Below are 14145 nucleotides of genomic sequence, written 5' to 3'. Positions count from 1 at the left end.
TACGAGGACAAGCTTGTCCTAGAAAGTAACATCAATTCTTGGTCTATTGAGATCAGTGGGAATTCTCCTATCACCTACTTCAGTGATCTCCTATCACTGAGCTGGATCAAGGGATTGTTTTGGGAGCATTAAACAAACACATACCCATTAGAATACTCAACCCTGCAGAGCTGTTTTCCAGCCAGCGTCCAGCCACTATCCCCTCCTTGAATTTGTTCAGCAGCAAACGATTGTGGAGGAAGCACAAAAGTAGCTTGATTCCTAGCACAACCGTGCTAGAGTGCAGGTATCTCTGTGTGAAAAGCAGAAACCAGTCTGGTCCCAGTGCCAAAAATGTCCCTTCTTGTTCCCTAGGACAAACAGGGAAATGAAAACACATGAAAGAAGACATCGTGGAAGGCAGAAAGCATATTTTAAATAAAATTATCTCTAAACAATTTAGAAGCTCAAGTTTCTTTAGAAAAAAAATCTAATTAAAGGCGTATTGCAACACAGAATTACAAAGACTTAACACACTCATGTATACAGGTCAAGCCACTTAATCCCCACTATATCCAACCTTACATTACTGTCAGGCAAAAAAGCTCATTAACATGAAGCCCTGAGAGTGTGTATCAATAACTGAGGTAAAATACATCACAGACTAGATCTTTCAACCTACGAAATTCAAAATTCCAGTTTAAATTTTGAAGTCCAAGATACCTTAACTAATGAAAATGCACAGTTACAGCACCCAGAACTATGAACTCTACCTTTCAATTGTACAAGGTAGAACTATAGTAACTGCATGTTCATGGTTATGATAGAGATGCAAGTAATCCCACATTAGATTGAATTGATTTTCAAAGACAGCTGGGATTCCTTCAACCCTTGCAATGCAGAAGAAACAGCAATACCTGAGTTCCTCCTTTGAGACATTTTCTGAAAACATTAAACTTTTTTCAAAAGGGGTATCAGATGTGTAATCTGATCACACATCTGTGTGAATGCCAGATAAATCACTGACAAAAAATAACTCCGAATTCAGTCTGCTCTTACTTACTATTTTGTTGAGACTCAAATATTTAGTCAAATATCAGTGTGTTTAGTCCTGGTCAAGCACCAGCAAAGAGGCAATTAGAAGACAGAGACACTTACCTACGCCTTCCTAAATTGTTTCTACTTACTCAGAGGACAGATGAAGTTTGTCTGAGCGCATTACATCTAACAATATCTTCAGTAACTGGTTTCGAAGCCAGATTGTCTTTCCAGATGTTTGGCTTAAGGCTACAAATATCAGAAAGTAATAAAGAGTAATGAAGAGACAAAACACATGTTTCATTGCTTTGATGAACAACCTTGTTTGCAGCAGACTAGCCCAGTGGAAGTACTTATATCAGTCTTTTGTAGAGTAAAAAGATGCAGACATCAGATTTTAGACATCATAATTCCTGCTAACATCAGAAATGACCAGTGCTTACATTGTCAAAGTCCTCTCTTCAGTTACTTAAAACTCATCCAGACTACATATTGAGTAATAATCCACAGGAAATAATCTCAGGTTAACTAGAGAGGGAAATGGAAACAGGCAATCTAACTTTTATAGCCTTGCTGTAGTGTCTGTATATATAAACTACAGTTATCCATATCTGCTTAATATAATATATTGTTTAAAGGTGCAATAACTAATATAGTCTCAACTGAAAGACCACAGTGAAAGAGTCAGCTGACTGAAAGTTCCCACACACAAAACTGACATAAACACATGGATACTTTAAAAGGTGCAGAGCTCCACATTATTATTTGCTGCAACTGTAAGTGTACCAAAGCGTTCACCAAAAATCCAGGATGCCAAGTGAAATTTTATTCCACATAACAGCCCAGTACATCAGTTTTGGGGCAACTTCAATTTAATGACCTTCATCTCTGTGTATATCTGTGAAATCCAACATGTGTAGGCTCTGGACAATGCAGCTAAAGTACTGCTGGCTTATTAGCAGGGATGACAAAAGGGGAAGTCCCTTAGCAGGAGAAGGATTTTGTGGTAGGTCAGGCCTTCCTGGATATATATACACAGTGACTGTCACTTCACTATTCTTCACATCAGGTCTTTGTAGCTATGTAAGTTTTCCCAAAATTTCAGTCACCTCAATGCAACCTGTCCCTTTCCAGATTAAGTCATTTGAATTGTGTCTCTTTCTGCCACTGGAGGCAGAAGCACTATGTTGCATTTAGAGTTCATCATGCCCTGGGGAAGAAGGGAAGTACTTTAGCTATTTATCAGAACTCATACACCAAAGGTAGTTCCTCACCTTCACGGGACATCTCAGCCACACCATCCAGGCAAATCTGATTTTCATCCACAGAAGAAGGTTTCAAAGTGTAAACAAGGAACAATCCAATCCTTGCAGAGAAAAAGGGAAGCAGTTTTGGTCAGCAGACAGACAGACATTCATTTAATTACTTTAAGATTACATGCAAATCTCAATATTCATTAACAATCACTCTTAACAACAACTACTGGAAATTCTAAATCACTGCAGAAATAGGGCTGAAATAGGAATGCAAAAGTTCATGACCTAGGAAGCAAATAAAAAAGACATCTATCTACAAATCCAAGTAATATCTTTTCTACTATGGAAACATTTTTCTCTTTATGTCTTGATTTTAAAGGTCTTTCACCATGGGGAAAGCAATACTGAATTAAGCACTGTGTTCATAGAAAGATTCTGAACTGCCTGTGGCATTCAGATATCACTGTTACCACCACTTGGTTTCTAAGCACATAAGGAGAGCAAAGAAACCTCAGCAGGCGATCTCTTTTCATCTGTAGTTTGCTTTAACAGATTACTTGGTTCTAAGGATAGATAGATTAATGTGACATACACACTTAGTGAAAGCGCATAACCTCTTCCTGCCCACAAGAAGGGCATTTCTTAAGGGACAGAACACCACTTGCTCTGCAGGAACGGTCCACACGGCAATTTCCATTAGATGTGTCAAAAGTCTGGGACCAGCAGAAACCCCAGCATCTTTCAGTACTGCTGAAAGCCTGCTATATTCTCTGCTGTCCTGGAGCTGGAAGGATAGGGACTGTCTTTATCCACTCGCTCAGCACTCATGGGCCTGACAACCAATCAAATTACCATGGAATAACAAATCATGATATTTTAAGAAAAATGCTCATTCACACTCCTTACCATGTGGCAAATTTGATATACTAAATCCACTACTCACACATGTATGACAAAAGAAAAGGCTAACTCATACAAGCCCAGGCTAGGAACATGCATACAGGTAATTCCACAAAACAGCTGGCAAGCAGTAAGTTTACATATTAGCTTACTCCACGGTAACTACTTGAGGTGCTCATACTCTTCAACAGAGCTAAAGGCTGACTGCAGAGACCACAGGTTTGACACAGAACTCTGTTTCTACGTTTTATTTGGACAAAGTGCTTTGAAAACAGAGCTGTCATCTATGCAGTGCATTTCCCTGGAGTTAGGTGGCTACAGTCAGCACTCTGTGGACCTTCCTCAGTTCATAGGCTTACAGGCTGATGCAATGAGGCTGGGAGTGTAAAATGGAGCAGTGCTTACATTCTGTGAAAAGCAAACACGGATTTAAATTTTTTGCTTCATGAAATCCTAACATATCTTAACTGATTGAAATTCAAGAACAAAAAGGATTGTTACTGGGATATAAGCCAAACCAACAGGATTAGGTACATAGTTGACTGGGGTCAAGTTGCAATACTATAGAAATTGCAATACTTTAGGGGCAGGCTTTAATGAAACCAAATATTAAGTACAGACTTTAAGTAGTCCCAGTCATACCAGCAGAACTGTTTGTACCATCATTGTAAGGGTCATCACCCAACTCAGCTTCACACAAATATAAGGTTGGACTGAACTCTGTTTTGAAGGCATGAAAGAGTTTTCTATCAGTGGGGATCCTGCAGTTGCCAAAGATCTGGGGGCTCCTACCAAAGATGAGGTGAGAGAAGTTCTAATACAGAGCTCTGTCCAATACTGGCAGGAGTATAGCTCATCTGAAAACTGAGAAAAAGCTATAGACTTGAAGGTTACCTGAGAACATCCCTTGTGTTATAGTATCCTTGCAACAGATGGGAGAGAATAGTGCAGACCACAGTGATCCTGGAGTTACTGATTTCAGGATCATTGAAGAGGAAAATGAGCTTGGGCACCATTTGCACCTGATAGGCAACTGCAGCATTCTGACATCCATCTCTGTAAAAAAGCAAGGGGACTATTAAAAGCTTTTACTGGAAAGAACCAAATTTGCTGGGTTTCACTTAACAGGATTCTCAGGTTGCACTGATACTTTGCACCTTTGGCTTCTAATGTTGTCTTGGCAACATTTCAAACACTGTCAGACAAATTGAATATATGTCAGTGATGGAGATCTGAAGACTTCTTTGTGTATTCTTTACCTTCCCTGTTTGCCCTCTCCCCCAGAAACTGCTGCATTTCAATGAGTTCAAAGAAAACAACATTATTGAATTTTCAAGCAGTGAGTTGGTGTTAATAAATGCTATTCCTGTAAAACTCAGTAAGGGACACCAGACAGTTCTGTACAGAGCTTTCTGGTACCAAAAAGAAGGAATATCTACTATATCTAAAAAAAGGAATATTTGTCATCCTGCCCCTCTGCCATGTTATGTCTCTTCAGATCTAGTACAGCTGATTAAGAAAATACATTGTTATAAAAAAGTCTTCCTGAGTTGTGTTTTGGTTTTAAAAACAACTTCATTTATATATTTTTTTTTATTATCTCATACTCAATTCAAACACTCAGATTTCCACTCCCCAGCAGACATTTAAACTTTCATTGTACAGCAGTGATTTCATGTGAACCAGATCACCAGATAGCTTTTCCCAGTCTGGCCCAACAGTTATCTCAGGAGCTCATCAAATCACTAACTCCAGCCTTGAAAGATCATTATAAGAATTATTCACTCTCAGAGTCCACTGATTCCACCTAGGATTGGACCTTTGCTATCCACTTCACAGTTCCAGCTTCAGGTTACAGATGAGCTTGTCCCAGATGTTTCTGATTCAAACACTAGCTTGTATACCTGGAGGACTGCAAGATCTCCACAAGATGTGAAAAAAGAGCAAGGTCAAGATTTTCTGGCGCTTTCATCCAAAGCTGAAAGACAGAGGAAAGCAGAGGTTTTACTGCTCTGCTGAACTGAGAGGACAGTAGCCTGTGGCAGAGAAACAGTTACAAGTAGTTCAGGGTGGATAACATCATAAACCCTCAGTCATTTCTGCAATGACAACCTGCAGGCAGTGGGAAATCCCTGCCTGTGTGAGGAGTTGCTGCTCCTTAGCTAGCCCTGAGGAGCAGGCCATCATGGTCTGCAGGAACACTCCAGAAACTGCACCTGGGCACAATGGGGAGCCATGGTGACAGAGGACCTGCCATTCCAGGAGCTACCACCTCCCCAGGTGAGCCACAGTATGGAAAATCACCACACACCATCTCATCTCAAATCTTGGATCCAGGAGGTGCTACAAACAAACCAAACATCATATTATAAAGCCATCTTTAATACAGCCAAACCCACAAATTAACATCAACATTTTTACCTCGAAGTTGCAGAGAATATACTGGAATGCACTGTAATTCTTGATGACTGAAGACTCAAAGCCAAACTCAGCTGTGCCCACCAGAGAGAACATTAAGTGTAAAATCCTATTGTTTAAGAGCTGTGTCTTCCTCTTCAATAGATAGGTCAGCAACTGAAAAAATACTTAATAAGTATCTGCTGAGCATAATTCTGTATTTATAAACTAACATATAACACTATTTTTTAATTCAAGACAAATGCATTTGTCTTGAAAATGAATTGAATCTTGACAAATGAATTTGTCTTGAAAGACAAAGGCAATTTACTTGGCTGTAGTAGTCATGCCTGCATACATCTTGCATGAGCATCATGAAAAAAGTGAAGATTTCATCCAAGCATAAAATTTTGTGCAGTAAGTGAAAGGACAAGTTTTTGAAGGAGTTTGACAACTCTGTGGCATTGAACGGGAGCAAAATACATGCCATATTATGTTGAATGGAACTTACAAAAAGCAACATACAAATATAATTGTAAATAACCGCAGTAGGTTTTCTACACTATTCTTCATGGATGTAGTCTTAGGTGATTGCAAATGGTGTTAGTTTAAAAAAAAAAATAATGTTGACTTCTTTAAATGAAAGACATTTGTGTGAAACATTGTCAGTTTCTCAACTGAGTCTATCTTTGATTATTCATTGAATTCCTGATACAGTGAGAAAAATGTTCAGAAAGCCACTATATTTTGAACAGGTTGGGAGGAATAGATATTCATTTGAAAATACATATCAAGACATGTTTTTATTAGCTGTGTGTTAAAAAGAAAAAAGGTTCAGCCAGCCAAGCAAAGAGCAAAACCACCCCACTGCAACATGATGATCAGTCACATGGAGAGAACGCTGTTTATCACAAAGTCAAAAGGAACAGCTTGTACACAATCTAAAGGCTGGCATTCACCTACAAGAAAGGATTGGGCAAGCAATATCTAAGTATGATAAATATATTTATATGAATGAGGATCAATTTATGAACAATTCACAAATTGGAAAAATGGAAAGTTTATAATAAATCATTCACGAAGCCTTAATGTTAAGAGTCTCTTTTGGAACCATCTCTGTTAAAGAGTCTTCTCTGTTCCATAAGTCTCTGCTTACCCTACACAGCATAAAGTAAATGATACTGAACTGAAACGTCACACTTGAACCTTAACCCATCCAATTTTATGCATATAGTGCTTAAATACAACCAAACTCTTCAGTCTGCACAGCTTTCAGGTTTGAAACATGAATTTAAGACAGACCTTATCAATGAAATCCAGACAGCACTTATTTATATCAGCACAATTCCTTATACACAATGAAGACTGAGCCATAGGAATTCATTGTCAGCCCTACACTGGACAGTGTAAAGAGGAATCTTGGGCTGGATGAACCAAGGGGAGGAAGCAGACCTGTCTGAGAAGTGGTCTCTTGTGGAATGGATCAGGTGTGTTGGTAAAAGGTGAAGGGTGGGTCAGTCACAAATCTGCTACACTGGCTTATTTAGTTTATTAGATCACGTCTGACCAAGAGGCATCTGATTTCACCTTCCCATCAGCAGATATACTGTTATAGAGGTTCCCAGAAATTGTAAGCACATAATTCAGAGCACTCTCCTATATGCCCCCTCTTAAAGTTCTCATAACTTAGAAAGTTCCAACCATAAGTGCTAATAGCCAGGATATGTTTGGTTCATTGCCATTGATACGTTTTGGGATAAAGTTCTCCAAGGGAAAGACTATAACCAGAATGAATGAACAAAAGAGTATCTACCTGGTATCCATGCATGTGCCTCATCAATTTTTCTGTCATTGGGCTACTGTTCAGGATGGAGTTCAGGACTTTGACAGCTGCATACATGGTGTGGTCATCACTGGCCATAGCAATGAGACCCAGGAGAATGGCAGGGCCTCCAATAAAGTTCAGGCTAGTAGCAGCTGGAGAGGACTGGAACACTCGTACCCCTAGGAAATTGCAGCATTACTCTACCAGGAAGTTACATGGACTAAATCTGTTATTGGACAGAGAGAGGTCCAACTCTTAAAAAGTATGAAATATTAAGGCATAGTGCATTTACCATATTGGCCCACAGCAACTGACCCAATAGTCCGCAAGGAACCTGAGAGGTGTCCAGCAACATTCTTAGCTAGGAATATTGGAGTTGAACTGTCCCGAGAGTTAATCCCGATCTAAAACAGATAAAAGACATCCTAAGAAAAACTGTGGTAGCACTGCGGAGAGAAAAAGTAACAAGCAGATGGTCTAATACATTAGATTATTTTATCACTTTTAGGCTATGAAAACCACTTTTCCTTCAAAGTTGATTTTTAGGGCAAACATTCACACACCTAAAATATTCCACAGCCTCATTTCTTTGACATGTCAGTAGGTCTAGCATTGGCAAGAATGCTAGAATAGCATGTGAAATGTCATTGTAAAGGCATTAAGAAATCCCAGACTGAAACAGATTATCTTTAGACATGAAAACTATGGCCTCTATTGCTGTTTCAATCAAGGCTTTTAACATTGTGTTCACACTGTCTGATCTATTCGTCTCCATAGATCAAAACAAAACCATGAGTAAAATAAAGTTAAGGAATGGGAAGATAAGCTGGGAAAAAAAAAAAATCACTAAAGGTATGCAACTAAGACAAAGTCACAAACTTTGCTCTGGGAAACCAATCATAAACAAGAGAAAACATGTTTAAGACAAATGAGGGGAATTTGTGACCTCTTTGGCAATCAGCCGGCCATCCACTTCATTGTAGGAGCTCTTTATATCTTGGATTGTAGTGAGAGTTGAGCACATGGCATTGATTCCAAAAGAAATCTTCTCTTCTGCTACCAGAGGTATAGGATTATGATCACTGTACTGGTCCTCACCTAAAACAAAAGAGACTTTAAACCTCTGAAGGAACTTTGCATGCTCAACGTGTGAGATGGGAGAGAGGCAGATGCAAAACAACCGGAGGAAATGAAAATTTAGATAAGAATTTGATTTTGACTTAACTACAATCAGAAAAAAGCCTTTACCCTTTGCAACACAGTAAGCACCACTAGGAGATGTGCTTGGCTTGTCTCCTCTGATTACTGCTTTGTGTAGATCCTACATCCTCTCATGAAGCTCAGAAAAGTCCATAATAAATCTTTCTGTGTCCACACAATATAAAAAAACCTTTCTGGGCAGAGAAAACATTTCAGAGGCCTTCCATGTTACTGGGAGTTTTCTCAGGGGTACTAGGAGCAAGGATTCATATGGAAGAAAAAGGACAGAGGGAAAAGTTTAGAGCTGCCAACTCACAACATATGGGGAGCTTCCATAAAGTACCAAGTTTGGCAGTTTAATGATTGTATGAAATTATCACATGCTTTTCTTTAAAGAATTTTCTATTCCTGCTTACACTTGGAAAAACTATGTATATCCTTTTTTTAAAAAAAAAATCTTGTATTTTTGACGATTTTATAGACTGGGATAAGTTGATTTTTCAAACTGTTTACTAATGCTGGTGCTACAGCCCTTATAGGCAAAAAGAACTAGCACATATTCCTCATGAAGATTAACTAGAAGTAAATGTCCCAAGACTGTGTGACCTATCTCCCTTCAGGAAAGGCTTTTGGCTAAACCTCCACACCGCTGCTGCTCCTTAGTGAGAAGCAATGAAACACTGGTTAAGATGGGACACAACACCGCTGAAAAAATTCAAACTGCCATTTCCAACAAGGTCATTAAATCCATTCAAAGGAATAAACCATAATATTTTGGGGGTTTGTGCTGAAACTTTTTTTAAGTCAAAATTTCCATTAGAAAAGTTTCTTTGGCTGTTTTGATGGAATAGGGAGATGTTAGGTAACACTTCCCCTCTCTGCCGTTCCCCACCCTCAAAACAAAACAAAGAGAGGCAGGGGAGTGGGAAGAGAGAGATTGAGATATCATTTCACAATGATGAGATCACATCTTGCATAGTGCCCTGTGATTTACCTGCATCAGGGCATCGCTGGAGTCAGATGGCCACAATCCATGGTTAGTACTAAAGTCCAGCTGGGAAGACCAGTGTGCAGAGAACAAGCACCCCAGACTTCAGAAAGACTCAACACTTCAAAAATCAAATCCCTCTGACTTCTACTGATAATAATTTTATTTTAGGTCTGTATTTTGATATAATTTCTCTTTCAACAACCCCCTCCTATGCTTTACTTAGAGATTTTTTTCATCTAGATAGACAGCATTCTGAAGGAGTACTTTCAGCCAGTCTTTTCACTTTGCTTTAGGCTGGAGTATCACCAGATGAGATTATTCTGCTCTTTTCAAATGGGAGATGACCATCCCATTTCATCCCAAGCTCTAGTACAGAGGTGAATGCACTACTTGTTGAACAAACAGTAATCAATAACTGAAATGTTTTGTCTGCCTGTTTAATAATTGAAGCTAACAGTATACTTTAGTTAAAAAGCCTCTTCATTAAATGGAATGTAACTTATTCCCCTACTCCTCTCTCCACTGTGCTCCCTCCTACCTTGCAGGCATTTGCAATTAAAGACGATGCTGCTTTTTCTGCCATGTTTTATCTGTAGCACCATAAATGCAGAACATCTCAGTTAAAGGTGCTGCTTTAGTGTTTGTCCAAGAAGTGGCAATCTTACATCTCCTCAAGAACATGTTATCCCTCTTTACTCTCCAGCTCTCTCTGCTGCTTGATTCCTGTCCTTCTTTTTCTGCCCAGTTTACAGTATGTTACAAGATCCTCATGGTATCTTACTACAATCTTGTACAACACTCAGTAACGCAGAGTACCAGGCTTTCAGAGTGAGCTCTAGGCACAGTTGGAATACTAATAGCAGATTGTAAGAATAAAAAAAAACATTGCCCTGACAAACAAATAGTGGTGGATATGAGAATTATGACATACCTTGAAGCTGTACTGCTTGGAAACTGCTACAATACTGTGGGCCAAGCTTATTAATCACCTCCATGGTTTCCACAGAGATGGCTTCCTCAAACAAGTATGTAGGGCCAAGGCGCCAGGTCAAGGAGGACTTCTGTTTCCAAATTCGAGGAGTAGCTATGTACCCATAGACATCAATAAAGGAAGAGGGTTCCATGGAAATACAGCTACCTGGTAAAGGCTGGAGGTACTGCATCTGCAACAGAGGAAGAATACACTGAGGGGACCCAATACACTTGGGGTGCTTTAAGGTCTTGTCCCTGGAAGGTACTTCCTGCCACCTCTTTCCTCAATGAAGTCTCAGTCAGCTGTGCAACACAATTATCAACTACTGTTTAGAAATTGGACTTTCAGAAGTATCACAAAGATAAGCATTTTGGAAAGTTCAAGCCTACTTTTTGTTCAAAAAATAATTTCAAGTGTTGGCAAAGAAAATCCCTATCTTGACCCCAGACTTATTTTTCTTGTTATAAACTCCATAACTCAGGCTATAACTTTCAACACAGAAAGCCAAGTTACAGATTGCACCTTGTACTAGGTGCCTAGAGAATTAACAGTGTCCAAGCACATCAGTTCGCTTCAGTGAAAGCGACAGAGCTTAGCAAATTTGACCATTTATTTTTGGTCTCAAAATAAGGATTCAGTCTCCTAAATTGAGTCTATTATTTTATTTAAATGTGGACAGGTCTAATAGGGAGTAGCTGGAATTTTTTTGGTAGAGAGAAACTATATTGTATTTCAGGGTTTAGCCCTGCCTTTAAGAATTTGCTGTTAGGATGAGAGACTCCTAGCATTTACTGATCTCTGACTACTGAGATGTAGAAGACAGGAATGGTCAATATTGGGAGGCAGGACTTGAAACTTGAGTGCACAAGTATTAGATAGTAACCCATCTCCACCCCACCCCTAGCTCCACCACCCAAAAATAGCTTTTGGTATTGTTAACAATCTTTGTGCAATTCTAATTTCTTACACAATCTTTTCTTCACCGTACACATCAAGATGAAAGCTTGCACCATGTCAGAGACCCCAGCACTGGGACAACCTTTTACTTACTAAAGGCTTGGTTTATTTATTATGAGCTGTTTCACTGTATGTTAAATATATTTGCTCTGAATTCTTTAATCAGTTGCAATGCTTAGGCCTAGTTTTATTGATGACTTTCAGTCTCATTTGAAGGAAGCAAATTAAATTAAATTTTCATTCTTGAAATGGATATAGGTCCCAAAAGGCATTTAGAAGACAGATCATTTTTCTCAAGTATGGGAAAGAGAATATTTGGAATTAAACAGGTTGCTTTTACAAGGGAAGTGTAAAACACACAAGTGAGCTTTGCATGTGTTGAGACTGATTTGAAATATGGGAACTAGAAGAAAGAGAACAAGGTTACAAGTTTCAATTAATAAAAGGACTCTACTCAAAAACAAAATCAAAAAAACACCACACCAACAAGAGCTACAGTAGAAATAGGCTGCATTTTCAACATTGCCAGCCTGCAGCATTCAAAATCCAAAAATCAAATCTCAGAAATTATTTGAGATTAGCTTCAAGACCAGGAGCATAATGATAATATAAACCAGGGGCTCTTCTCATTTATCTTGTATATTAGGAACCCTTCAGGTGCATTTGGATTGCTTTCTCATGGTATCTCCTGCTACCTGAGAAATTTACCATTGGAGAACAGACTCCCACGCAACACGAAGATCACAAAAAATGGCACATTAGGAGAAATACCAGCTACACCAACATTTGCAATGAAATAATGAGTTGATAAAACTGAAATTTACAAATTTCTCCTAATTGAAACTTTTATTTCATTTCTATTGACTCAGAAAAAGAAGTATTAATTTAATTCAAGAGCTATCTCACACACTGCACAACTAATCCAGTGGAACATCTATCTGTTCCTGAATTCTTAGAGTGCCAGTGAGAAAAAGGCCACTGACTCATCAGCTGATTGTTCAATAGGTGTAACAGGAAGATGACAGCTTGAAACATGCCAGTGTGAGATGCTTGAGGAAATTCCATCAGTCTTGAGATTCCTGCAAAGAGCTGTCCAGTCAGAGAAGCTTATTACTCCATGATCTTTCCTCTTTTCCAGGCCTTTCTTCAAAAATGGAGGTTCCCTACATAACTCATCACCTTTGCAGGTTTTAGCCTAAATGCAAAGCACCTTCCATTTAGGGTTCTCTGGTCACACTTTAATGTGATATACTTTTTACAGCTGGCAACTTCTGAAAATCTTGGGTGTAAATTGAGAGATCATCAAAATCACTAGTCAATTCAGAAAATTTTGGCCTGAGGGTACAACTGAATTTCATCAACATAACCCTGAGCTACCTGCAAACTAGGTAACCCCAACTCTCAGATGAGTGTCACCACTCAAAATTGCCCTGCATGCTGAGGGGGTAGAGGGTGACTAGTTCAAAGCATCAGGATAAGCTGATACCATACTTCTGAAAAGCAGCACAAACACACCCTGGTTTGTATGGATTTCTGACTCCACTCACGCAGAGCGCAGTGGTGCATGTGTTATATATGCAAATCACCATGCTTTGAGTCTCTCAGGTTAATACTGAAAATTCATGGTATGTGCATGGAGACATGAAAGTGAAAAGTAATAAAAGGCAAATGTCAAGCACAAGATCTATGCAGAGAGCCTTTACCTTTGCAGAGCCAAGCATCTGACCATTTATATAAGCTGACACAATGCAGTTCTTCTTCGCTTCCTTAGCAACTGTCACTGTGAGATGATGCCATTGGCCAGTGACCAGCAGCTTGCCACAGCCAAACTGGACTTGCCCTGGAAATGGGGAGGAATTTAGGACCTCGCCCTCAGGTTCCATGACATCTGTAACAGCAAAAATAGGGGGCAGTCAACAGAAAGTCTCTCTCACCTTCCCCTGCCTCTGGAACAAAACTATCAAATGTGACACGAAGAACAGGTCTCTCTGGGTATAGAGTGACTTGGTGCTATTCTGTTCAATGTCTTTAAAACATTCCCTGAACATCTATTATCAGGACCTGAGACCTGCACAACTCTCAATATCCCTCCAGCATACAATGTGCCATACTCCCAAATAACACCTGCTAGCTGCCTCAATGCTGCAAAACTGGACTGAACCAGGATAAAGCCAACATATTCTCTAAGAAGAGAACCCATCAGGATATTCATTGAGCTAGCTGACACAGAAAAAAATTCCTAGCGAGTCCATGAGATTATAAAACTCTGTACATTAATTTGTAATTTTTATGAAAAAAGGCAAGCTGGGAATTTTAACGTCATCTAAGGGAATCAGAGCACTCACACAACGTCAGCTGTGTGTGAAAAATCCCAGCTACTATTCACATTCTATTCCCAACCTCCTCTGCAGTACCTACTGTATTCAATAAGGAGAAAGGGATAAATCTCAACAATGAAAAAAGATTAATAGACTGGCATGATAGAAAACATTCTAAAAGTGAGGAGAGGAAATAAGCTGTTTGATTAGGAAGCTATATCACTCCCAAACTCCTTGGTCCTACTCTCCAAACCTGCCTACTGCCACACAGAACAGGCAGGAATGAGCTGGTTCAAGTGAAGTCCTCACAA

The 14145-nt window shown here is 39.3% G+C and overlaps 1 protein-coding gene across 2 annotated transcripts in view; it reads right to left on the bottom strand.

Annotated features, from left to right (window-relative positions):
- The window catches only part of WDFY4 (WDFY family member 4), a 148592-nt gene that overhangs the window by 92597 nt on the left and 41850 nt on the right, over positions 1-14145 (bottom strand). For both annotated transcript variants that reach the window (XM_074874849.1, XM_074874850.1), the window contains exons 19-29: positions 13220-13404; positions 10518-10749; positions 8342-8493; positions 7688-7799; positions 7384-7574; positions 5595-5747; positions 5078-5151; positions 4068-4229; positions 2292-2383; positions 1167-1266; positions 145-350 (exon numbers count right to left, since the gene is read on the bottom strand). In XM_074874849.1, the coding sequence (XP_074730950.1) occupies positions 145-350; positions 1167-1266; positions 2292-2383; positions 4068-4229; positions 5078-5151; positions 5595-5747; positions 7384-7574; positions 7688-7799; positions 8342-8493; positions 10518-10749; positions 13220-13404 (1659 nt within the window). The remainder of the gene's footprint in view (positions 1-144; positions 351-1166; positions 1267-2291; positions 2384-4067; positions 4230-5077; positions 5152-5594; positions 5748-7383; positions 7575-7687; positions 7800-8341; positions 8494-10517; positions 10750-13219; positions 13405-14145) is intronic.

This window comes from Strix uralensis, chromosome 7 (assembly GCF_047716275.1).
Source record: "Strix uralensis isolate ZFMK-TIS-50842 chromosome 7, bStrUra1, whole genome shotgun sequence".
NCBI lineage: Eukaryota > Metazoa > Chordata > Aves > Strigiformes > Strigidae > Strix > Strix uralensis.
This window is presented reverse-complemented; position numbering and strand designations above follow the sequence as displayed.